This window comes from Chelonoidis abingdonii, chromosome 22 (genome assembly GCF_003597395.2).
Source record: "Chelonoidis abingdonii isolate Lonesome George chromosome 22, CheloAbing_2.0, whole genome shotgun sequence".
NCBI classification, from domain to species: Eukaryota; Metazoa; Chordata; order Testudines; family Testudinidae; genus Chelonoidis; species Chelonoidis abingdonii.
This window is the reverse complement of record NC_133790.1, coordinates 21,711,215-21,738,050: the sequence shown is the minus strand read 5'-3', so window position 1 is coordinate 21,738,050 and position 26,836 is coordinate 21,711,215. Positions and strand designations below refer to the sequence as shown.

The 26,836-nt window shown below is 38.6% G+C and overlaps 2 protein-coding genes across 2 annotated transcripts in view; one reads left to right on the top strand and one right to left on the bottom strand.

The window, feature by feature from the left end:
* The window catches only part of RSPH14 (radial spoke head 14 homolog), a 193,736-nt gene that overhangs the window by 69,346 nt on the left and 97,554 nt on the right, over positions 1-26,836 (bottom strand). The window lies entirely within an intron of this gene.
* The window catches only part of GNAZ (G protein subunit alpha z), a 138,398-nt gene that overhangs the window by 32,957 nt on the left and 78,605 nt on the right, over positions 1-26,836 (top strand). Inside the window, exon 2 of the mRNA XM_032801305.1 lies at positions 3,216-4,500. Within this exon, the coding sequence (XP_032657196.1) occupies positions 3,778-4,500 (723 nt within the window). The 5' untranslated portion in view covers positions 3,216-3,777. The remainder of the gene's footprint in view (positions 1-3,215; positions 4,501-26,836) is intronic.

Here is a 26,836-nt window from a genome sequence, read left to right as displayed (position 1 = left end):
AAAGGCTCAGCAAAGAGAGGGCACAGTTGCTGTTTGTGGACTTTGGCCACCCTTAAATAAACCCTTTAACTGCATGTTGGAGGAATTAATGATTTTTGCTGCTACTGGTCCTGCATTTCTGTATGCATACACTTCAGCCCTTTTGGTATGATTTCATATAGACGTCATAGAACCTGTGCTGTGAATTAAGATTTTGCAGTACATGAACCTGCATAATGTCAAGACACTGCTGCATAATTGCAGGCCCCAGTGATTCAGAATAATGGAGGCTAAGGCCCTCAATGCAGACACAATCTATACCTATGTACTTAAGCAAGAGATATCTGCAACATTCTTCAAGTTTAAGTGATGACAAGCGCATGACAGAAACTAAAATTAAGATTCACATGTTGCTCAAAGTCCATTGTTATAAAGGTTTAAAGTAAATATAGCACTGGAATAGCAGTATATGGTGCTAAGCAGAGGAGGTGAGATCACCAAACTTGTTTCATCACCTCACTGAAGGATGAAATCCTAGAAATCGCAGTTCATGCTCCCACCATTTAGGGAACAGCGTTCCAAGGAAAGGAAAAGGGTTGTTTCCCATTTACACATGAAGTACTGTGAAATAAAATCTGGACTCAATTGCCTCCATTTAGGACCGATGCAACCTCTGTCAACTGGAAGTTGACTTCATTGGCAAGTTGCATGGTATAAATTAGGGCAGTTTGCTCCCTGATACTGTATCTCAATTTAGATTGTTTTGGTAATAGCTAAAACTATCCTCTGCTATAGTTACCCTCTGTTGCAATGACACCTCTCTGGGGAGGGTAGATCTCATTAAGTCTCTTGCTGATGAATTTTGTAAACAAAACTAAACTGTGCAAATAGCAAATTTCACAGGGCAATTCAAAGAAATACTGCAGTACCTCATAAAGAACTGCTGCACTGATCAAAAGTTTTTTTTTTAAAAGTTGAAAGATTGACTTTAAAAATCATAAAAAGACCAGATTGAGCCCTGACTAAAGTAGTCATATGGCAGTGAGACATCACTCTACTGCACAGCTGTGCAGTTGATCCTCACATCATGGCTCCAGTGCGGGAGAGGGAGAATAGGAGCTGTGAACCTGGCACTTCCCTCCCAAGCCAGTGGATGAAGAGTAGGCAGAGCTTTGGCTCCACCCTTACCGTCCAAAGTGCTAGCCAGCAGAACTGACAAGAGTAAAGAGAAGGTAAGCTTCATGCTATAAAGGGCTGTTCTAAATTACTTCCCTCCAGGATCATGGGGGCACAGGGAAGGAACAGTGACTCAGTCACAGTCTGTTTTCAGGGCTCACTAAAGGTTGAATCTAGCTCATAGGAACTAGAAATGGACAAGCTCCGTTAGACCAAGTTCACCCCCCTGGTAGGCTGAACTGTTCCCTTTAATGCATTTTCTAGTGCCTTGTCCTGTCTAGATTGAAAGGCCAGGAGATTCATTCAGGATAATATTTTCAAAAACACCTAAGTTCCATTTTCAAGAGTGCCTCAGGCTCTTAAGAGTCTGTCTCACTGAAAAGCAATGACACTTAATCTCCTAAGTCACTTTTGAAAATGGTACTTGGGTAATTTTTTTAAATTTTACCCTCAGCCTACTTTCCAGAGTATCACAACTACCAGCATATGAAGGTCAGTAAGAACTCCATGAACTGTTATACTTTTCTCTTCCTCATACAAAACATCCACCTTCTATATTAATGGCACCCTAGTTGTACTGTGATAAAACTGGAAGCGGGGGAGTTAAAATAGAATGATCTGTTTGACTAGTATATCTCTGTATCAATTAAGCTGGGCACAAGCATCATACCCTACATAATAATGTTTTCTAAGGGGAAGAAATAATTTGTTAATGTTTCTGTACCAGGGGACACATCTCTTCAGTCCCTCCCACTGCTGCATATGGTACTGCCGACCTTTTCCTGATGTTGGCACCCTGTAGATTATCAGCCTCACTTGGAGGGTCTTCAGTGGCTCACCCATTAGACTGGGTGTCACAGTCAAAAATGAACCCCTTCCAGGGTAGCAAAGTGTTCAATAAACTGTCTGCCCTCACCAAGGTCATCAGCCCTGCTTCTCACTCTTTAAATTCAGTCCTGCACTCAGGCTTCTAAACAAGCCTTCCCCAAGTTTAGGCTGCTTCACCAGTGGCTGGTGGGGAAACCCAGGCCTGCCTACTAGTCCGGTTTCCAACCCAGGGACCCTATAAAGAACAGCCACATACTGTTCCTTTCATTTAGTTACAGCTATTTCCCTGGGCCTTTTCCCACCTGGCCTTTTATCTTCACCTCTTACCTTAGGGTTAAAATTCTCATGTCCTCTCTCTCTCAGCTTCAGCAAATGCAATCAGTCAAGCTCCCATGGCCAAAGAGGAGCACCTTCCCTTGCCCTTCTAAATCCTAGGTAGGAACTGACCTGCTAAGCCCCTTTAGCGCCTTTTATCTGCGTCTGCTGGGCTCTGATTGGCTGCTTCTGTTCTGCCTCTCTAGACAGACCTGGAAGGCCCACCTTCGCAGCTCTTTCCCTGAAGCTGGGTGTAGTAGGACCGCGAGGCTGGTACACCTTGTCACAGTTTCCTGCAAAGATCAATAATTGTGCCTCTTGAGATAAACCCTTTCATAAAACTCTCATGCAAACCTAATCCCCACCTTTCATTTAATCATTTATTTACAAAAATGTTCAATGCAAACAAAATGGATAGAAGTGATGAAAGAAGAATCAGGAGTATATGTGTACACACATTTGAGTGCCAGACAACAATAGAAATATAAATGAGGGAGGGGGAAAGTAGCTGTGAATCTCTTTCATGCACTCTACTTTGGGAAACCGGTCAGAACAGGGCTGTGCCGGAAAAGGGCTGCCATCAGCTCTTGCTGAGAGAGAATTGGGACAGAGCTCAGCACTGTTTGTTTTCACGTGGATTTGGGTAATAAAAACACAGAAGGCTGGAGAGAAAAGGGGATTTGATTTACTATTGCTCAGGGTACACATTTTCTAAGGTCTGTAGACTCAAGCTGTCTCTAAATTTCTGCAGTATTTAGAAGGTTTTTATTGCTTTTCTTTACACAGTTTCCATCGGGATTGTATTTGAGGTAATACAATGTTCAGAAGTGTCAGAAGCAGAGAAAAAGTGAATGTTCTGCAGAAGGGAAACAAAGTCCCCCAATTGTATTAATTTCTTTTCTCTCACTGTTTGACAGGTGGAGAGGCCAGATTCACAGATCTGAACTGGATCAGCCTGAAGAAGTGGGGGGGAGAAACAAAACAAACACAACAAAACCGTACCAGACCTTCAGGTGTAACTAGCAGCATCACCACAGCAACCAGAAAAGACAATTAAAAGACAACGGGGGCTAAAGCGGAGCATATGAAGGTGCAGCTTCTTACCTTTGGATAGAAGAGAGCAAAATAATTATGCAGAAGAGAAAAGAATATTTGACTGATCCAGCCACACTATGGAATAGGGAAGTGTCCTTTCATTAACAGGAATGTGCCACTGTTTATTCACAGGAAAGGGGAGTGCCATGAGATCTACTGAGGAGACTGTCTGTCTGTGGTTGCATTTCTACATTTGTTTGCACCCCTGCTGGGACTGAACTAGTTGGTACAGGCCTATTGGCCCATCAGGTATTGGATAGTGATTTTTTTCCCACACGGTGCACCTGGCACGAGAATTGAAAGATATTGCAGCTCTTGCTCAGAGACAGAGAGAGAGAGAGAGAGAATCTCCAGTTCTCCTCTTCTGTTACTGTCTGCTATACCATGGGATGTAGGCAAAGCTCTGAGGAGAAAGAGGCAGCGCGGCGGTCCCGGAGGATTGACCGCCACCTGCGCTCTGAGAGTCAGCGACAACGACGTGAGATCAAGCTCCTACTCCTGGGTACAAGCAACTCTGGCAAGAGTACTATTGTCAAGCAAATGAAAATCATTCACAGTGGTGGCTTTAACTTGGAGGCATGCAAGGAATACAAACCTCTGATTATCTATAATGCCATTGACTCCCTCACACGCATCATTCGTGCGCTAGCCACCCTTAAGATAGAGTTCCACAATCCTGACAGGGCCTATGATGCCGTGCAGCTTTTTGCCCTGACTGGCCCAGCTGAAAGCAAAGGAGAGATTACTCCTGAGCTTCTGGGAGTCATGAAGCGGCTCTGGGCAGACCCCGGTGTGCAGGAGTGCTTCTGCCGATCCAATGAATACCACCTAGAGGATAATGCTGCATACTATTTGAATGACCTAGAAAGGATTGCGGCACTGGACTACATCCCTACAGTTGAAGATATTCTGCGTTCTCGGGACATGACCACAGGGATTGTGGAAAATAAATTTACCTTCAAAGAGCTAACTTTCAAAATGGTGGATGTGGGTGGACAGAGGTCTGAGCGCAAAAAATGGATCCACTGCTTTGAAGGGGTTACAGCAATAATTTTTTGCGTGGAGCTGAGTGGATATGACTTGAAGCTGTATGAGGATAACCAGACGGTGAGTACTTCTGGGTTTCTTCTTTGTTTTGGCTTATTATTATTTGCAGTTCAGTAGTGTCTAGAGGCCCAAGACCCATTGTCCTCCACAGGTAACAAAAAGACACCTGTCCAAAAGAGGATACATGGAATCTAGTAGTATTTTTTCTCCACTCACAAAGTGGCAACTATGTTTCCTAGCAGCATGTAGCCTTTCTCCATTGTCTTTGTTTCTTCAGTGCTACCAATAGAAGACAATAGGACTTCCTCATGTGGCACAATAGTGCAAAATGAGTTTGTGTCTGAGGCAGAAGCTTCAGACCCATTGGGCTAAGCATTACTCCAAAAGTCAGTAAAAATCAGGGAGAGGTCTTTGGGCAGTTATGGCTTCCTTTTATAAAGGGGGACAGTCAACTAGAAAATCACATTTCAGCTGGGAAATACTATACCTGCTACAGTGACAAATAACACTTAAAATTACTGTAACTGAAAGGTTAGCAAAAATAATGTTCTCCATTTCAGTGTATGCATTTGACAGCATTTTGTGTATAGTCAGTTTTGATTTCCCCTGTAGCCTCAGTTTTGTTCTTGCTTATAAAGATCAGCGTGAGCAGAAAAAGCCTTTAAAACATTTAAAAGAAATGTTTTATAAAAAGATATAATTTTAAGGGGTTCTATCAGAAATTATATTTTAAAATTAGTCAGTTTTTCCAAACAATCAAGTTGACAGTGAGTGTCCCTTTAAGTGGCATGGAAATTGTCATTAGAAGTCTGCTTTATGGCTACTTTTGTTATGTACCCAGTCTACTTATTGTCCAATAAATAACTATTCGTCCTGAATTCTCCTTGTACTACTAATATTAGTCTTCGGTTTGCTTCACACACAGATACTGTAACTTTGGAAATAGTTGTGTGTGTGTGTGTGTGTGTATGTATGTGTTTGCTATCGCTTTCAGACTGCTTAACTTGACCTTTTGAGGTACTATTTGGATTTTTTACATATTTTTTCTATTGTAACCCCATAAGTGGACATGATGCTTAAGAAACAATCAGATGTGTTGGTAGAAATATGTTACAATTCCTACAGCTCCCTACTTGCCCATATTCCAGTTTAAAAACAACTGACCATCAGGAGGAACTAAAATCAACCCCCAGAAAATCACTGTCTGGCGGCAACTAATTTACTATCAGAGGGGTAGCCGTGTTAGTTTGGATGTGTAAAAAGCAACAGAGTCCTGTGGCACCTTGTAGACTAACAGATGTATTGGAGCATGAGCTTTCGTGGGTGAATACCCACTTTGTCAGACTAATTTACTGTTTACCCAAAGGTGCACCCGCTTCCTATCATCCCCTTCAGACATCTTCAGTTGTTTCACCTTGGTGGAAATTTCCTGTGGCAAGGCAGCCTCTGGAGCACCCCAGAATGCTGTGTGCATTGTTCTTTCACAATAGAAACAGTACTTCAGTGAAAGGGGATCCCAAGAATGTGTTTTGTATACAATATTTAGAATCTAATTGCGATGGTTATGTACATTCTCAGTGCTTGTATTACAGTAAGTCTCTTAAGAAATCCTTTCTACCACTCTAATCATCTGGTTTTGGCAGACTGTTATGGAATCTGCTTCTTATGGAAATACTCCACTAACTGCATTAATTGTCATAGCTAGTTCAGTCATTTTATTGTTTTTCTTCTCTGTGTAGTGTGCTTGTTATATCTGAGCTTTGCTAGAGAATATCCTGGTTAGAATTCATGATAATATGCAGTATATGTATCTGCTCATACATACATAAATGGGATCAAATCCAGGCCCTACGTGAATTCATGATGTGAAGCTATTAACAGCTGTGTTATGTTACTGGGCTTCCTGGATGCCTAAATGAACTCTGGGTGCCTGGGATACCACAATGAAGTGGCAAGTAGCACCTACTAAACCCGTCCCCTTCCCATGGCTGGAGTCTAGGATTCCGTCTCATGGCTGTGATATATAGCAGCCAGGTGCTGGGAAATAAAACTGAAAGGGGAAGTGTCTCTTTAACATCCCAGAAGGGTCAGGGAGCTAAATTTCTCCTTAAATACATACCATCCTCAGTGAAAATGAATCCTGTGGTCTACTCTGACTACTAACTCAGAAATAGATCTTTAAACCTGGGGACAACGTATTCTTCTGGTAGAAGATGCCTTTATTTCTGAATTTATGGGGGGAAGAGGATAGCTTTCATGGGCTCTGTGAGGTGAGGTGGAAGTGTTAGGCGCCAGATAGGATTTCTTGCAGAGTGTGGAACTACTTTTCATGTGCTTCCCTAAAGAGCTCCATACCACTTGCCTGTAGCGTGGAACCCCTCAGACCTTCCCTACCTCTCCGCTTTGCACTGGGCCCAGTCGTCCTCAGCATTGATCAGTTAGGGATTGTGCTAAGATTTGTGGCAGTCAAGGGCTATCATGCTTAATGATGCATAACACATAGTCAAGACCTCTATGGTTGGGAATTCCTGGAATAACTGCAGCAAGGTTTTAAAAAATCTGTAACAGCTTCTTGAAAATTGTGTATGTTGCATGTAGCACAGCATATTCATTAGGTCACTGAATGAAGGCAAGTTGATGACAGTACTTCAAACTGTTTAATATTTGTGTCTCTAATCTATTTCAGTTATTTATCTGGTGGCACTCCAGCCAGTCATTTTATTTAACAAAAAACAAAGAAGACTTGTGCAGCAGCACTTTCCAAGAACCTTATTTCAATTTTTTGGTGGAAAGCCACTCTGCTAAGCAGACAAGATTCTAATGGAAAGTCTGGCAGTAGAATAACATTGCTCTCCTTCTGGGTGTGGTCTAAGTGTTAGATTATAGGGTTGTAAATCCACTCCCTCTACTCTTGTGTAACAGGTAAGGAGGTGGGTTAAATATCATGATGTGAAACCTATTATAATTATTGGTACATTACAGAAACTGCTAAAATCTCTTCTTATTGTAAATACTTTAACACTTTTCTGGGAGGTATGTGGTTTTTGGTTTTGTTTGTTTTGCTTAATCCATCTTCTTGAAGATGCTCCTCCCATTAAATGTAGTTAAAGCAAAAGTTGCAGAAATACAGCAAAGCTGCCTAGGTGCCGTGACATTGAGCAAAGACTGCAAAATACTTCCCACAGACTTTCATTTACTGTTTTTAAAAGATTGCTTTGACTATTTAAACCTCTTTTGTGCTCACTTTTCATGATTCTCAAGAAAATAAATTTACTGGTAGGAATGTGCACTTAAACTGAAATTTGAACTAGTATTCCAGAATATTCCCATAAACTGAACTTTATATACTCAAAATGAGCTACCAGCTGACATTCTACAGACTAAGACATTATTTAGAGAATTATTTTTGAACAATAAATTTGAGAAAATTGCTATCAGTTTATCATAATTTATAGACAGAAAGCGGCAAAATTAATTGAATAAAAGGAAATTATGTAATTCCAAGATTTGAGACCATTTTGTGCAGAAGCGTTTTTGCCCACAACAATAATCTGTAACACAAAACAGGATCTGAGTGCAAAACCTACACAAATATTGCACCAGAAATAAAGGCATTTATTTCCCTTATTTTATTCAGATTCTCAAATAAATGGAGAAAAAGCCAAATACAAATAGCAAGCCCTTTAGGAGATTTAAACATCCCCAACTTTTCCGACTGGTTCTAGAGAAAAACTTCCTTTGCTTTCAACCTGTGCAACAAAATCTTTGCTAGAAAAAGACTTTGGCTAAGAAAAAGAAATAACCTGCTGGTGAAAAGCCTCCAGGTAATGTCCTCTCACTGAACTCCCCAAATTATGCTATTAGAAATGCAGTCATAATCCAAAGCGGCTCACTGGTAGATTATGTCTTCCTGTGACTCCATCTCAAATAAGACGAACAAAAACTCTTGTGAAAATGGAACCAGCTGATCTCAGTTCCTTTAACCCCAAGGTGTCTACATTGCCACAGTTCCAAATGATTTGCCAGGTTTATTCATGCTATTAAGAATCAGGAGGGATCTTGTGATCATTTTTGCTGTAATGTGAAATTCCCACATTTACATTTAAGTGTGTATTGCAGATTTTCTCCAGATTGCCATGGCACTTCTGGTGTATAGAAAAACTCAAATGTAGGCAGCTACTGAATGTACAGTAATCCCACTTATAAGTTGTAGCAACTATGGACACAAATCCTTTTATATCATGTCTCTTTAGTAGCAGAATGGAAGTCATCTTTCTCAGTTCACCATCATTATATTTTGCTACTGTCATGTGGTTTCTGAGCTAGTAATATTTCCCGAGTATTTTTGTGGCTCTCCACCTTCCTGACCTTCATTCCCATTGGGAAGTATTAGAGGAATTTGGTTTTCTTGGCAACGAGTAAGTGCAGTAGGAAGTAGAGCCCACAGTGGTGTCCATAGAAACAACCTGACTGGAGAGATGCTGTTGGCCTATAGAGGCAGCTGAATTTATTAAATAACGCACTTGTTATGTAAAGATGAAGAAAATGCATGATACATTTTAGATCACAATTTAAAAATATTTTGTTATACATTGTATACCAGCATATTTATACATTGCTGTTTAATTTTAATGACAACTCAAACAGCTAGGCAGATAGATTTAGGTATCATAGTTGATCCATCATTTATACACTGGCCGGAACAATCATGTCTGTGTGTCATGTTATACTAGCCCGGAGAAACAGTAATTCTAAGGGGGGAAACGAGCTGATATCAGTATCAGTTCTGACAACTATATGCAAGGAGGCAAAATCTTCATTGGATAGCGTGTCCAGATTGACTACAGAATGGTTCACAGTCAGTGAAAGCTGGACATCTGTTTCTAGAGTTAGCTTCCATTCTTTTTTTCCATGAACATTGTTGGTTTATTCCTGTCTGTGGACAGGTTTTCTTTTTTCATTCACTTCTTAAACATTTAGGACTCAATGTTCAAACTAAGGAATCTTAAAAAACTCACATTAAATATTTGGATACCTAGGTTAGGTGCCCAAAATATGAAATAGGTTCCCTATCTCCAGTGTGTTTATTAGCACACATACAATGCTTACTTTAAGATGGTTCCTGCAGTTTTCAAGTAATGAAACACAGCAAGCCGACAGAGCATTCCAGTGTTGTCTTTTCTGAGAGAGAAATTCCATGCACTGCCATCCCTGGCGTGAAATTATCTTAAAAGAACTCAACTCTGAAGATCTGTTTAAAAAATGTCTGTGAAAATTAACATGAAAGATAGATATTTTAAACATCATTAGGTTATGGAGTTTCAGTTATCTGCTGGTTATGAGCTACTTCTCCCATCTGCTGGTTATGAGCTACTTCTCCCATCCTTAACAATCCCATATAGTCATTGCTTAGTGAAACCATAGCATTTAACCATTCTTTTCAAGATAAATGTTTATGGCATTGCCTTGCTAGTATCTATTCAGATTGCTGAGCCGTATCAAGCCTTGACTTGCAGAGATGCTGTTGCAAGCACTCTAACAGCAAATTTCACTGACCAATACTGTAATTCTCTTGTGTCCTTTAGGACAGTAATTTTCAAGGAACTCTGATGCTGCAAAAAAGTTACCAAATATACCAAACTAAAAATATAAAACCACTTATCCATCAGACATCTTCATACTTCTTCCTGTGCTATTTGCTAATACCAAAGTTTGTTGTGTTGACATACGGGAATCCTTTCTCCCTGCCAATCTTCTCTTCCTTCCTGATCCTGAAACCCTCATGCTGAATTTGTTACATCACAATAACTTTTATGCCACCAACTTGTAATGTCATAAATATAGGCTTTTTGACTTCACTACAGGATGATGCAGGAGGAGAAGCTGGAATGTGAAGAAAAAATTTCTAATGAATACATCAGGCCAGATTCTGCAGTTAAACTAGTAATAGTTTACATTAAATGTCAGATAAAAGTTGGTTAGAAAACTGAATGTAAGTAAATTAGAGTAACTTGCATCAATGAGGAATTCAGTGGATGTGAAAAAGGAGTGTAACTTACACAAGGAATGCAGAAGCGTAGGTACTGGCACTTCAAAAGCATGAAGTAAGAAAAGCAACAAACTAGAAGGTGTAAAAAAAAGCTAATCCGGATTTTATCGTCACCTACTTTTAACCACTAATTTCCATGAAAGTTTTACCATTTGCAAATCAAAGCTGTAATCCTTATTTCACACTGAAGTAACTCAGGAGTAACCAGAATGAATCAGAAAGTGGAGGTGAAACAAAGAAATAGGCCCAAAGGCCAAAACTGGCCCATCTTCAGTCTTTAGTAAACTGGCTGTCTTTAGTAAAGGTCAAATTCTGAGGGCTTTATACAGGCATATATAGACTTCAGTGAAGAATTCAGATATCTATAGACTTCAGTGAGGTTTATTTGGCTGAATAAGACCTGGGGAGGAACCAAATAAGGGGCTTGTCACTTGACCTTCTGTTTAAAATTCTCCTGTGTGTTAGGCTTCAAGACACTTGACTACATCTGAAGTGACGTTAATTGAGGTGGAGTCAGCTAGTGAGGATCCAGCTGCTGCACTTTTACAATATGGAGATACACATCTGAAGCTAGTGCCATCCAGAAACTCAGACCCATCAAGCTTAAGACCCATTTGAGATTCAGCAATAGTCTAGAGCAGTCTAGTAATTTAATTTCTAGTAGTAGTGTGTTCAGCTTCCTTTGGAACTTTCCATTCTACCTTCACCATTACACCTCACTCTCACTGCCCTCAGCAATCCCAGATCATCATATTAAAAAACAAATTTCTCCCCTAAATATCTATATATCAGTCAAGAACACATGCTCTTTGCAAAGAGAGACCAACTCTTTGTAAACACCTCTTCTAGTCACTGTCTGAATTATCCCTTTCTTGTTCTAACACAAATTGTTCTAGCCAATCTCCTAGTATTTTATAGGATATTTACCTCTTTTTCATATGCCCTGTAGTGATCTTGCAGTCTATTCACCTCAGTTGCATTTTTTGCTGTATCAGCGTCATATATATTCCCTTTTGGTCTATTCCTTGCAGACCCTCCTCTTGACACAGTATTTTTCCTACAGTGACAGAGTGTCTGTATCTGACAGTGACCTGTTCTTGAAGTGAGAGAAATATTGTCCTTAATTCTTTCTTTTTATTTCCACAGCCATTAGGAAAGGTATCTCTTAATAAGAGTCTAGAAGTTCATTGGCTTCTCAGAATTCTTCAGACCCTTCATGCTTTACTAGTAAGATTTTAAAATTAAAAACAAATAGCCAGTGAAAAAAGATAATATAATCTAACAAATCATTGTAGACTGTACATTGGATGCTAGAGCTTAAAAACACACAGAATAAAAATGTCTGAGACATGAGAGAGTGGAGTTCAAGTCCATTTGATTTGTACAGAGCATTTCAACAGGAAGAGTAATCTCCTTCTATGAGCCCTCTTTAATCCTCTTCTACCAGCTGATGTTTCTTGGCAGTATTATTTAGAAATTGACTCAAGTCACAAAACACTTATCCACATCCAGATTTCCAACATCCCTAAGTTCCAGGATGTTCAGGTGATGAGGAATTGGTTTGGTCTATGACTTGGAAAATTCATATCCATTTTGAGCCCAAAGGAGCAAGTGCTAGAGTCCCCTTGACATCTTATGCAATCCCCATAAGGTGGTGTGAGGGAAAGGAAGGTGCCGCTGCTGCAGGATCCCCCAGACAGTGAGCCTAGTACAGCAGAATCCAAGGAGCAATCAATCCCATCAAGGAAAATCTAAATCTTTGTAAACTGGATCTAGACGATATGAGTCCTATTAAGGTCAACACTAGCTCAGCAGAGTCTTGGATATGGGGTATCTGTCTTATTTTGGTGTCCATCTCAGATTAATGGAGTTTGGGAGAGTATTGGCACTTTTTTTCCCCCAGTTTGAGCTCTGTGTAATTGGGAGCAGAATTAGGTGCTGATTGGTTTAATCTGGTTCTCTAGCATTTCCAGCTTTAATTTAAACTGAATATTGGTTTTGGTCAGGGTCTTATTTATAAGAAGCAGTGTCAACATTTCTGCTGCTAACAAGTTTCAATGTAATGTACGCGTTTCATTGTGGCCCTTGCCCCGGACGTATGGTCTTCTATTTAATTGACTCTTCAGACACATTTTTTCTTTGCTCTTCCATGGAAAAGACAGTTTTTACTTTTTCCAGCTTTTTTCATGTATATTTGCTAAGAAGTCTTATTTGTGAGGCAAATGGGGAAGGCACTGCTATATTGTTCAAAGATGGAATCTGGACTGCATGTGAGACAGAAGTACAGATTTTGAAAAATTATTCTTTGTCCATCTTGCTTCTTCCTTTGGATGTAATTGTATGTTTTCCCCCAAACGCTCTCTAATTGAAGGATTTCAAAAGGACGCTACACAATTAACGGGATGTCCCAGATACATAGATGTCTTAATTCCATAGCTGGAGAATTGAACTGTACTGCTTTATGCACACACAGACCATTTTTCTGAATTCTGAGCAGGTTTGGAAAACAATGTTAAATAGAACTGGCTGGAAAACAGGAATTCTGTTTTGTGAAAATTTTTGGTGTGTTGAACCTTGTTTTAGTTCTGCATTTTGACAAAATCTCAGGCTTCCTGAAATTTTTCATAGAAAAATGAGTGCCCCTATTTCCACTATGCCTGTCCAAAAAAAAAAAAAAGGAAAGTTGGTTAGCTCAACATGTTTGTTCTTGACAAATCCATGCTGGCTATTCCTTATAACGTTATTATTAAGGTTAAGATTTTGTCATGGTTATTTTTAGTAAAAGTCACAGACAGGTCACTGGCAATAAACGAAAATTCACAGAAGCCCCTGAAGCCTGAGGCCTGCTGGGGGTTGGGGGAGACTGACAGCTCCAGCCCCCACCAAAGCTGCAGACAGCTGCAGGGCCCCCATTGCCCTGGGGCACACGACTGAAGCTGAAGCCGAAGAAGTCACGGAAGTCTCTTAAAGTCATGGAATACATGGCTTCTGTGATGAAACTGTAGCTTTAACTATTATCCTCTAGATGCTTACAAACTGATTGTTTATTAATTTGTTCCATTATCTTTCCAGGTATCAAAGTTGGGCTGACTGGTCTACAAATTCCCAGGTCCTCTTTGTTCCCCTTTTTAAAGCTAGATACTATATTTGCCCTTCTCCAGTTCTCTGGTACCCCACCCATTCTCCATTACCTCTCAAAGGTAATGGCTGACAGTTCCAAGATTGCTTCAGCAAGTTCCTTAGGTACCCTAGGATTAATTTCATCAGGAGCTGCTGACTTGAATATATCTAACATATCTAAATATTCTTTAACCTGTTCTTTCCTATTTTGGCTTACATTCTTTCCCTTGTTAATGTTAATTTTGTTGAGTATATAGTCACAATTCATCTTTTTAGTGAAGACTAAAGCAAAATATGCATTAAACACCTCAGCCGCCTTCGTGATATCAGTTATTAGTTCTCCTTCACCACTAAATAGAGGATCTGTACTTTTCTTCATCTCTCTGTCTCCTAATGTATTTGAAGAATCCCTTCTTATAGCCTTTTATGTCCCTTGCTAGGTGTAACTTATTTTGTACCTTAACCTTTCTGATTTTGTACTTACATGCTTGTAGTATTCTTTTTTAGTCCTCATTAGCAATTCATCCATGTTTTCACTTTTTGTATGATACCTTTTTTACATCCAAGTCATAAATGAGCTCCTGATTGTAGCTATAATGGCCTCTTACTATTCTCCCTATCTTTCCTTCGCATCAGGATAGTTTGCAGTTGTGGCTTTAATATAGCTTTCTTGAGAAATTGCCAGCTTTCTTGAACTCCTTTATCCCTTAGATTTTCTTCCCATGGGACCTCACCTATCAGTTCTCTGTTTGTTCATGTCTGCTTTTTGGAAGTCTGTCCCTTTTCTGCTGCTCTGATTCCTTCCTTTCCTTAGAATCAGGAAATTTATAATTTTCACCCAAATTGTCTTCCATCTTCAGATTGGCAACCAATTCCTCCTATTTGCTCAGAATCAAATCTCAAGTGGTGGTCCCCTGATTGTTTCTTCCAGTTTCTGAAACAAAAAGCTGTTCCCAGTACATTTAATAACTTGGAAAATTTGTGTTTTGCTGTATTACATTTCGAACAGATGTTTGGGTAGTTACATTTCTCAGTATTATTGGATCTTGTGTTTTGGATATTTCCATAATGCTGCAATAAAAACCCAGACTGTAGTAGGTCTTGTGCAGAATGAAAGTGTTTTGCCACATGATGCTGTAAATTAAGGTCCTTCTATTTCCTAGTAACAATTACCTCTGAAAACCTCTGCCATCCAGCACAAGATACAGTTTGAACAGGAAGCCCATTTGTTTTCTTTCAGGATTTTTTTTTATTGATTAAGTAGAGAATTTTTTAAATATTTTTTTTTAACAATATGCACCAGAGGCTTGTTTGCTTTTTCAGATACTTCAGCTTTTGAGAGTACAGGGTATTAAAGAGCCTTTTAGACATGCAGCTCTTTTGCCACAATACTAATAATAGCTCTCAAGACTGAAGGGAAATTATGAGTACACACTATGCAGAACCTTATTAGTACTTGCTGGTATCAATAATAAAAGTCCATATTGCCAAGTACTTCTTTAGGAGAAACATCCTTCCATTAAACTTGGCATCTTGGGAATCTCAGGAAACCAGCAGTTTAAATTGTTCAGATATTCTCACTTTTATGTAGTCTTTCAGGGCATTTGTTGTGAACTTTAAAGAGCAGCATAGCCCAGATAACTTCAGTGTTTCATGTGAATAATCCCTAGACACTAACTGGAATTCTGGTTTTGATTTCCCATTTTCATTTTTTCCTTATAAAGGATTCAATGTGTGGCTGTTATGATAAAAAAAGACTATGGACAACTAATAAATATATCAGATGGACAACTGTGTGAACATAGCTTCTTCGGAGTATGTAGGCATCACATTGAATCCTGGAAATCTTGCTGCAGATTGGAATGACCAATTAAAATGATCAACCCCAGGAATTTGCTGAAGGCATCATTCCTGTAAAAATACCCAGCCTTCTAGTGTGCAATTTTAGTTACACTTCTTATCTTTTAATCATGTGCTCTGTACATGGAGGTGAGTCCCTAGAAAATCCTGTTCCTTGTGTTCTATAGAATGTTCTCAATGCCCAGAAATGCTCTGAACTTTACAGTGAACCACTGTAGTTACAGTGGAAAAGAACAACACTACATATGGTCACATTAAATACGTAGCAAGAAGAGCTTATCTCCTTTTAATTGCACAAAACCAAGGTGATAACTCCAGTGATGCATCTTACTGTAGAAGACTGATAATGGTTTGTTTATACAACCAAACAATATAACTAGAAACTGTATTTTCATTTCAGATTGTCAAAGCCTGAGATGTTTATCATTACTCTATGAGGTGCAGCCACTTAATCTATATAGACTCATTCTAAAAGCGATTCAACACTGAGAACTGAAATTAAATTAACATCTTTATATTTCTAGAGAACTATGCTTAAACACTAATCCAAAGCAAAATACCCACCATATGTCTTATTTACATTACAGAAATTCAGCATAACCACTGTATTTCTTCCTAGCACTCCTACAATACACTTCATGTCCATATAGTTTCAATAGAACCTACAATTCCTAAAATAAATAAGATAAAACCATGTCATTTAGTGTCATATAGGGACTGCTGGTTCTTACAATAGTAGCCCTAGATTCGTATGTCTATGAATCTCTTGCCTAACAGTTAATGTAGATATGACTTTTAAAAGTACAGATAAAGAATAGTTTCTGTGTGTCTTATCCCTCCAAGTTGCTTTTTAAAATTCAATATACTGTTTGAATCATAAATGTAAACCATGTTTATCTGAAACATGAGGCAACTGTACTCCTGTGAATCAGTTTGCCCTTGTGAGATTTATCCTTGTAAGGGATTGCTCTCTATATCCAAATCCCTAAAGATATTTTAGAAGGTGAGTCAAGTCATTCTAGCTGTATTTTATTAATGCAGAGCCAATTCAGTTTGGGTTTCATTCACCTAGAGTTGCTCAACCACAATGACATTTGCACAGTATATGCCTAGAATTCTAGATCCACCCATTTTTAAGAAGTGATAAATTAAAGTAGTTGTGATTCTGTGTGGATTTGCTCCATCTTTGTGAATTTCTCTATTTTTTATTTATTTATTTTGGAAAATAACCTTGTGTGCCTATCCTGATTTTGGCCACATGATAAGGTCACGTCATTTTGAACATGTAGCCTTAGACCCAAAACGGGGCTCGACATACATTATCTGTGAATTTGTAGTGTTAAGTTACATATCAGTAAATGAATATGAGCACACTCTGCACCAGACAGAAGGGCAGGGTGGTAGAAGGAAACATAACTGTCTGCTTTAATCAGTGTTTTGGGAGGTATGAGAGAAAGCAGATCTCCATGCAGTATCTTCTTCTGTTCCAACTCCATCTTTCCTCTCCTTGGTGTGAAAATTACACTTACATACCCACTTACTGATGAGATTTTTACATCACCTGTGGCTCTAGGGATCGAATTAATCCCTTGTGTAATTGACTGTTTTTATTCATTCCAAGCTTCTGTTTAGATCATCTGGTTTAAAAAAAAAGCCTAAATACACAGACCAGGCTTTATGGATTTCTAATTCCGATTTCCTGAATGGATGAGAATAATTTAATATTTTCCTACTTCAACCAATAATAAAAACCCACAATGAAATATTAAGTGAGAAATAGATGTCATATTACAAATAACAAGGAACTACTTTATATAACTACTGATGAGTGTATCCTTTCCCCTCACATGAAGTACTGTATTTCAGGGTTTGAGAAGATAAGAATGACTTGATTTTATTGCTTTCCATTATGAAAGAACAGCATTACGTACCTCCTCTGCATGGTAAAAGCATCTACAATCAGAGGGGATTTTTTTTCATGTTAGCGTTCTTTCACCTTCAGCTTTACGGGGTATATATTTGTTTGCTTTACGCCCATTTCATCTCATTGAAATCCCAATTAATTCCATGTAACAAGATCCACCATTGAAAGGCAGAACTGAGATACTTTTGACCATTTATTTCGGCATAATTAGTGTGGAGGATGGTGTCTTAGTGAGGTCAATGTGCTTGCCATTTTGAAGGCTTAGACTTTATGAACTAACAGATAATCTTATATGTCATATATCCCTATGATTATATCCTGCTTAGACTTTATGAACTAACAGATAATCTTATATGTCATATATCCCTATGACTATATTCTGCTGTGGACATGCAGAGACACATCAGTGAGGGAGAGGGCAGTCTATCAGCACCATTTAAAAAAATTCTCTAAACAGGTTTTTATACTGGGAAACGCTATTTAATATATTGGACCTACACACACAACCAACAATCATTTTACCTTCCACGGGAATTTCATAGTTTTTTCTTACGTTTGCTATTACTAATGCTCCCTGTGTTTTAAATAAGGGCTTTGTTCACTCACCGCTTCCCAAAATTGTAGGATGACAATCTCATTTATACTAAGGCCAATAACCGGCCAATGGGAGCTGAGGGGTGGTGCCAGCTGGAAGGGGCTATGCTTGCGGGGAAGAGCAGCACGTGGGGCCTCCAGCCCTATCCCCCACCCCTCCCACCTAGGACCTGGACCTGCTGGCCACTTCTCGGGTACAGCGTGGTCCAAGGCAGGACCGGTAGGGACTAGCCTGCCTTAGTGTTGCAGCACTGCCGACCACACTTTTAACGGCCTGGTCACCAGTGCTGACCAGAGCTGCTGGGGTCCCTTTTCGATTGGGTGTTCCAGTAAAGAAACAGACAACTGGTCACCCTAAAGTAGAACAGGAAAACAACTTCAGTGGCACAGTCCATCATACAATATGTAGAGTTGAAAGTAAACTATTAAAAGTCACATGGCTCAAATGGACCATTATTGACCAACGTGGTTAGTTTACTGAATCCATTAGCTCTTCCAGCAGTCAACAACAGTACACATTAATTTAAAAAATATCTATAGTCCAAACACACAAATATTTCCCATACTTAGAGAAAACAGAAATTATGAGTTTGGCTCAGAGACCATTTTAGTGTTATAAGGTTAGATTTTCAAATATAGTTTGCCTCAACTTAATTTGGTTAAATAGATCTTTAAATATACACAGTTAATTTTCAGCCTGTATTTTGTTAAAAACGCCAGTAATTTGTCAAGTAAAAATATAAACATTTCTGAGGTGTTACTGCTTTGCAAAAAAAAAAAAAAAAAGAAAAGAAAAGAAAAGAAAGAAAAAAGAGAGTGTGCTTAAAATATTTTTCTCGTGGAAAAATTCACTGAAGCCACTCTATCTGAGTTAGTGAAAATCAAATTTCCAATCTTAGAAAAACTTGAGACTTTTATTAAATTCATTAGTGGACAATAAAAAAGTTTTCTGGCAAAGCTGACAAAAAATCACTTGTGAAATCCAAAAACATTGTGTCCATTTATTCATTATTATATTTATAAGGTGAGTGGTAAAGATTTCAACTGCATATCTCAAGTCCAGTAACAGATATTATCTTACTTACCTTGTCTCTCTAATATCCTGGGACTGACATGGCTACAGCTATACTGCATCTCAAGTCCTGTTAACCCTGGAGCTTGCAGCCACATTTAAAATAGTTTTCAAACAGCTGCTACTAAAGCCATGGGTACCCCTGAGCAGAGGATTCATCTTTTTCCCTGTCTGATGTTGAGATCCCTGGGTGAACTCCTATTTTCTTCTACCTAGTGGATATGGTGTCACCCTGGAGAAGTTTGTATTTTAACTCATCCCCATTTTCACAGCTATTCATGGTATTTCTGAACCTTGTTCAACATGGATGCACTAGCACCATTATCCATAACAGGATTTGGCAGTGTGAATACTTGAAATTGTTAAGCAGATATGTGCTTAACCATTTTCAAAAATTATTATAACAAGCTTGGTTTGAAGCTATAGTGCAGACAGAGCCAAAGAAAGAAGAGAGACAACTTAAGGGAAAAGGGCGAAGAAATAATTAATAGCTAAATATTAGTTTTGAGTGGATAGATGTGTTTTTAGAGGAATGTAATCAAATGTGAAAAAATAGAGATGGGACATTTAATAAGAATATGAATTTTTACTTTTTTAAAAAAAGTAAAATTTGGACAAAAGTTGGCTAACGAGCTGCTCACACCCATCTGATGATCAGATTTAGATCTTTGGAAAACCTATTCCTGTGCTGGATCTGAAAAAAGAAAGCTATATAAATATTTTTGAAGCACAAACCTATTTTAAAGCTTCTCCATTTCTTTCCTCACTGCAGCACTTTCCTAGTACCATATGTATGCACTGCCTCACAAACCCTTAAGTTTAGCAATTAATATCATTTTAATAATTATTTATGCACTTGTGACATTCTCTAATGACCACCTCCTCACTAACCTAAACTTTCCTAGCACAATATTTAAGCAAGTAGCCTTCTCTCATCTCTACCATCACCTTACACACAACAGTTTAACATTTTATCCAGAAACTTTCTTCGTTTCGCTCTTCCAATAGAACAGATGTCTCTCTTATGTAAAGTCAGCAATCTTACCTCATGTCTGTGAATAACATCTCCTTGTCCCTCCTCATCTCCTTGATCTCAGTACAGACTTTGACAATGTAGACCACTCCATCTATTTATTCATCTTAGCTAAAAATGTCTGTTTCCTTCCTGTCATGGACTCCCTTCAACTTATCTAACCATTCTTTCCCTTTTTCTGGGACTGGCACTTCCTCTGTATTAACATCCCTCTTCTACAAAGTACTACTGGGTTCAATTCTTGACCCTCTGCTCCTTTCTAAATATCTCTAGAAATAAATTGCCTAGGAAGGTTGTGGAATGTCAATCAGTGGAGATTTTTAAGATCAGGTTAGGCAAACACCTGTCAGGGATGGTCTAGATAATACTTATTCCTGCCATGAGTGCAGGAGACTGGACAAGATGACCTCTTGAGGTCCTTTCCAGTCCTATGATTCTGTGATTCTTCCTCTTTGTTTTATTGTTAACTCCGTCAATGACCTTTTACACTGATATTCAACTACCTACCTATTTCATACAAAAAAAATACAAGAAGTTTAAGGTTGCAAAGTCAAGAATCAAAAGTTAGGAAATGTCAGAAGTAAGATTGACCATGCAAGGCAAAAATCTGATCTTGATAAGTTAAGAATAGATCTGTGAGGAAGGCATACAAGATGACATTGGAGGACGTTTCAGGCCATTAATTTGTGGTGGTGAAGAAATCTCACTATAGAGTGATAAGAAAGCTTTCAATGAAGAGACACAAAATATAGCAGATGAAGTTACTGGAAAATGTAAAGAAACAAGGAAAAGCTTGGACAAGCAATGAAACAAAATATTACAGGAAAAGTGTAAACAAGCAAGACTACTGAGAAAGTAGAAGAAGTAAAAGCATTGTGCAAAGTAGTGAGGAATCACAAAGACTGGATAACCAAAAGTTCTGGGAAGAAAAGGCACAAAAATTAGAGCAGGCATCAAGAAAACAAGATATAAAATGATATACAAAAAGGTTAAGTTGTATAGAAACACAAAGAGGCCAGTGATGCAGGTCGTAAGATAAGTTACTGGTGAACTGGCAACAAATGCCAAAAAGGTGCTGGAAATATGGAAGGAGCATTTTGACAAAGTAGTGAAACCTGTAGTTCATCAGAGCGCAAGCATTCTAGACATGCCAGATGAATAGGTCAGTTTGCAATGCAGAATGGATTTCAACACTGAACCGCCATCAGAAGAAGAAATAGAAAGAGCAGTAAAGCAGTTAAAAATGGAAAGCTGGAGGAATAGTCAGTATAACAGCTGGGCTGCTGAAAGCTGGTGGGATAAGTACTATGAAATCATTAGGAACAATACATAAGAAGGTATGGGAAGTACTGGATGAATGGATAAAAGGCAATAGTTGTACCCATTCTCAAGAAAGAAGATCCTGTTGATACAAATAATTCTAGGGGTATAAGCTTATTATCAGTACTGGGAAAAATCATGATGAAACTAATGTCAACAGATTAAGGCCAGTTTTAAAGGAAGTAGCAGGAGATGAACAGCATAGCTTCAGACCAAACCAAAGTTGCATTGATCAGATATTGACACTGACAATTGATGTGGAAAAAAGCGAGAATGGAGATTGAAGATGTTTGCTGTTTTCATTGACTTCACAAAGGCATCTGATTTAGTTTGGAGGGATGCATTATGGAAAGTAGTAAAATCATATAGCATTCCAGATCGGATAACTGCAATTATAAAAGTTTTATGCATGAAGATTCCTGTAGTTCCATCAGAATTGGTGGAAAATTAAGCAACTAGTTCAAATCAGAGTTTGGTGTAGGTCCAGGATATGGGGCATGGAATCACCATAACTTTTCAACATGTTAAGAATGGTGGACTAGTTGGAGGGCACGACACTGTTGATCTAGAGTTAAGCTCCTTATGTAGGTAACATTGTACAACTGGTTGATATGTTTAAATTAATGAAAAATGGTATAGTCAACGAGGATTTACAATAAATGCCAAGAACACAATGTGATTTCATCTTGGAAAAGGGACAACAGATAATGTTGAAATGTCACAGTAGCGAAGTCAAAGAACAAGTAAAATCTTAGATGTACCTGGGAAGCTTGGTTAGTGCCAATGGTTCCATCAAGGATGAGGTTAAAAGATTATGCCCTTTAGCTACAAGTACTGTACAAAAGTTGATGAAATTATGGATTGGTAAATAGAGTTCGGTACTAAACTGAAAATTTATCAAACCAGTGTACTAACAGTATTACTCTATGATCTGGAAGCAGCTGCATTAAATGAAACAGACATCAAAAGGCTGGAGGCAGTAGAAATGAGAATTATTCAGAAGATGGCAATTGTAAAGTGGAATGATTTTAAGACAAATTAAGTTAGAAGGGGAGTAGAATGTGAAGTCAGGATACAGGATTGGCTGCAGTTGAAAAGATTAAGATGGAGGGATACCACAGAAGATAAACAGATGATAGGATACCAAAGAAAATAAGTAGGGCTGTTGATTAATCGCAGTTAACTCATGAGATTAACTTAAAAACATTAATCACAGTTAAAAAAATTAATCATGATTAATTGTAGTTTTAATCACAGTGTTAAACAATATAATACCAATTGAAATGTATTAAATATTTTGGATATTTTTCTACATTTTCATATATGTTATATTCTGTGTTGTAATTGAAATCAAAGTGTATATTATTTTTATTACAAATATTTGCACTGTAAAAATGATAAACAAAAGACATAGTATTTTTCAGTCCACCTCATAGAAGTACTATAGTGCAATCTATGTGTCATGAAAGTGCAATTTTCAAATGTAGATTTTTTTGTTACATAACTGCATTCAAAAACAAAACAATGTAAAACTTCAGAGCCTACAACTCCACTCAGTCCTACTTCTTGTTCAGCCAATCACTAAGACAAACAAGTTTGTTTATATTTACAGGAGATAATGCTGCCCTCTTCTTATTTACAGTGTCACCAGAAAGTGAGAACAGGCATTTGCATGGCACTTTTGTAGCTGGCATTGCAAGGTATTTACATGCCAGATATGCTAAGCATTCATATGCCCCTTCATGCTTTGGCTACCATTCCAGAGGACATGCTTCCCTGCTCATTAAAAAAAATTTGTTTAATTAAATTTGTGACTGAACTCCAGGGGGGAGAATTGTATGTCCCCTGCTCTGTTTTACCTGCATTCTACCATATATTTCATGTTATAGCAGTCTCAGATGATGAACCAGCACATGTTCATTTTAAGAACACTTTCACAGCAGATTTAAAAAAACACAAAGAAGGTACCAATGTGAGATTTCTAAAGATAGCTACACCACTTAACCCAAGGTTTAAGAATCTGAAGTGCCTTCCAAAATCTGAGAGGGATGAAGTGTGGAGCATGCTTTCAGAAGTCTTAAAAGAGCAACACTCTGATGAGGAAACTACAGAACTTGAACCACAAAAAAAGAAAATCAACCTTCTGCTGGTGGCACTTGACTCAGATAATGACAATGAACATGCATCCGTCTGCACTGCTTTGGACAGTTATAGAGCAGAACCCATCATCAGCAAGGACGCATGTCCTCTGGGATGGTGGTTGAAGTATGAAGGGAATATGAATCTTAACATATCTGGTACATAAATATCTTGTGATGCTGGCTACAACAGTGCCATGAGAATGCTTGTTCTCACTTTCAGGTGATATTGGAAACAAGAAGCGGGCAGCATTATATCCTGCAAATGTAAACAAAGTTGTTTGTCTGAGCAATTGGCTGAACAAGAAGTAGGACTGAGTGGACTTGCAGGCTCTAAAATTTTACATTGTTTTATTTTTGAATATATTTTTCTTCGTACATTCTACATTTGTAAGTTCAACTTTCACGATAAAGAGATTACACTACAGTAATTGTATTAGGTGAATGGAAAAATATTTTCTTATAGTGTAAATACTTGTAATAAAAAATAAAGTGAGCACTGTACACTTTCTATTCTGTGTTATAATTGAAATCAAAATATTTGAAAATGTAGAAAACATCAAAAATGTTTAAATAAAAGGTATTCTATTATTAACAGTGCAATTAATCATGATTAATTTTTTGTAATTGCTTGACAGCCCTAAAAATTATGCAAACGCAACCATGGTCAGTCAGTCCTAGAGCCCAGCCATTAACTAGATGGTGGGATGTTGTACACAGGGACATGACCAGAACAGGTTTAATGGAAGAACAAACCAACTAAGGAAGGACAGGAATGAATGGCAATGCTGTACTGTTCCCTGTGTGTGAAAAGGTGCATTGGAATGAGAAGAAGAAGAAGAATGCAAGGCTACTATAGTTAATACCTTCACTGCTAAAGGAATGGCTGCTTTCAATAGAATATCCAGTGTTGCCAACTCTCATGATTTTATTGCAACTCTAGTGATTTGGGGTTTTTACCTGTCTCACGAAAACATTATGGAAGGCTGCCAACATGCAAATTTTCCTGTATTCAAAGTGGCCACCTTCTATTACTGTCAATGGGGCTGAAGTCAGCAAGATGGCTGCCATTTCCCTACAGTCTTATGTGCATATGGAAGAAAGGCTGCCCTTAATAAAGTTGGATGCCACATCTCACTACTTACAGTTAGACTGCAACTAAATTTCAAAGGGCTGCCACTCTATGGGTCATGGGCTAGACAGGACACAGGAACTGTGTAGAGCAGCAGAGACACTGTAAACAACAGATGGGAGGAGCAGGAGGCAGATTTAGAGGTTGCAGGGGAATGGAGTACAGGAGGGATATGGGGGCAGGAGGGAGGCTGATGGAGGTGGGAGATAGAGGATAAAATGGAGGCTCCCCCAGCTTGGGTGTAGTGGTGGATAAAAGGAGTCCCCTTTGAGCAGCCAGGGGAAGGAAGTATTGCAGTCTTGCCACTCTTGTCAGCTGATCATGAATAACAGAATTTTGGAGCCTGCAGGAGCAGCTGTTGTGATGACTCAAGAAATTATCTAATGCCATGATTTTCAGGGTTGGGCACATAGGCAGAGCTCTGTGCGAGAGCCTCCTGACACAAACCTGCCCTGCCACTGAGTCCTGCCTTCATGTATGGCTCAACAGAAGAAAGAAGGTCCTAGGGCAGCTGGTGGCAGGGTTGGAGGGTAGTTGGGGAAGTAGTGCTGCTGGGTTACAGGTAGAGGAGTCCTAGGGTAGCAGGAAGGAGAGAAGTGTTGTTGCTATGTCAAGACTATAATAGAAAATGGAAGGCAATTCCTCAATCTCAGAGGTGAGGAGAGGGTAAGTAAAATATCCATCTGAATAGCCAGGGAGAGGTGTCCATTTTTGTATGCATTTAAGGCTGACTTTTCACCGTGAAATTCTCTCTCTCACAGTGGAAGATGAATATAGGGCAGGTCAAAAGACAAACTAAAAAACATAATTTGACTTAAAGAAAACCTCATGGTTTTTTGGGTCACTCTCATGATTTTGAGGGTCGGGGTCATGATTTTTGATCTCTTAAGGTTGGCAATATTTTATCCATTTGTTTCTCTATATCATTAGAGCATCCCATATGAATTGGCTGGCACTAGTGAAAAGCGGCAAATTGATTCCCTCAACAAACTGGCTCTATCTCAGGAAACATTGGGACTAACAGAACAAGCACATTAATATTTTAAAACTGCATGATTGTAAGTGTGGATATAGACATAAGACTGTTCCTGCACAGATAGGTTCAAAGATTAGACCAGACCCTCTCTTAGCATTATTTCTTTCTCTGTTTCTCCGTCTCATTGAAAATGTTTCCTTCAGATGCAATAATTTGCAGTTTCATAACCTGATTTCATTTTATTTTCAGTCCAAGGCTCAAGGTCAGATCCTGGTTTCACTTACACCAATGTGTAAATCCAGAGTAACTTCACTGACTAAAATGGAATTATTCTAGATTTACAGTGGTGCAAATGAGATTAACATCTGGCACAAAGTTTTAATTAATTGTAATCCTTTGGTATTTTTTCTGTATTCTCACTGGTGTTTAAAATGTGTTCCTATGTAGTACCATCTGTGAATTTCATTAACATGCTATATACTCCCTTTTCTATCATTAATTAAGATATTAAATAATCCTGGACATACAACAGATCACTGTGGTATCTGGCTAGATGCTTCCTCTAAAGTTGATTTGTATTTATCAAATATTTTACTAAAATTCAGATATGTTGCCTTGGCCACTTTCTCTTCCTCTGCTATTTTTGCAGTTCTATCAAACCAATGAATCAAGTCTGCCCAACAAGATCTGTTCTTTAAAAAAAATAAAAAAAATCTGATTCGATTATTCTCCAGAAGTTTTGTGATTGTTTTCTCTTATTTCTCCCATTCTTTTATTTAACTTCTGTAAAACTGTCAGTGTTTACATTCTAAACCTTATTCTTTGGCCTGTTAAAATTTGGTTCACATAAGGTTGTTTTTTTAGTTAGAGAGGCAAGGCGAAACAAAGCATTTTGACTTCATATTTTATATCTGTAACTCTTTCCTAGGGTATGTCTACACTACGGGATTATACCGATTTTACAGAAACCGTTTTTTTAAAACAGATTGTGTAAAGTCGCGTGCACGCGGCCACACTAAGCACATTAATTCGGCAGTGTGCGTCCATGTACCGAGGCTGGCGTCGATTTCCGGAACGTTGCACTGTGGGTAGCTATCCCATAGCTATCCCATAGTTCCTGCAGGCTCCCCCGCCCTTGGAATTCTGGGTTGAGATCCCAGTGCCTGATTGGGCAAAAA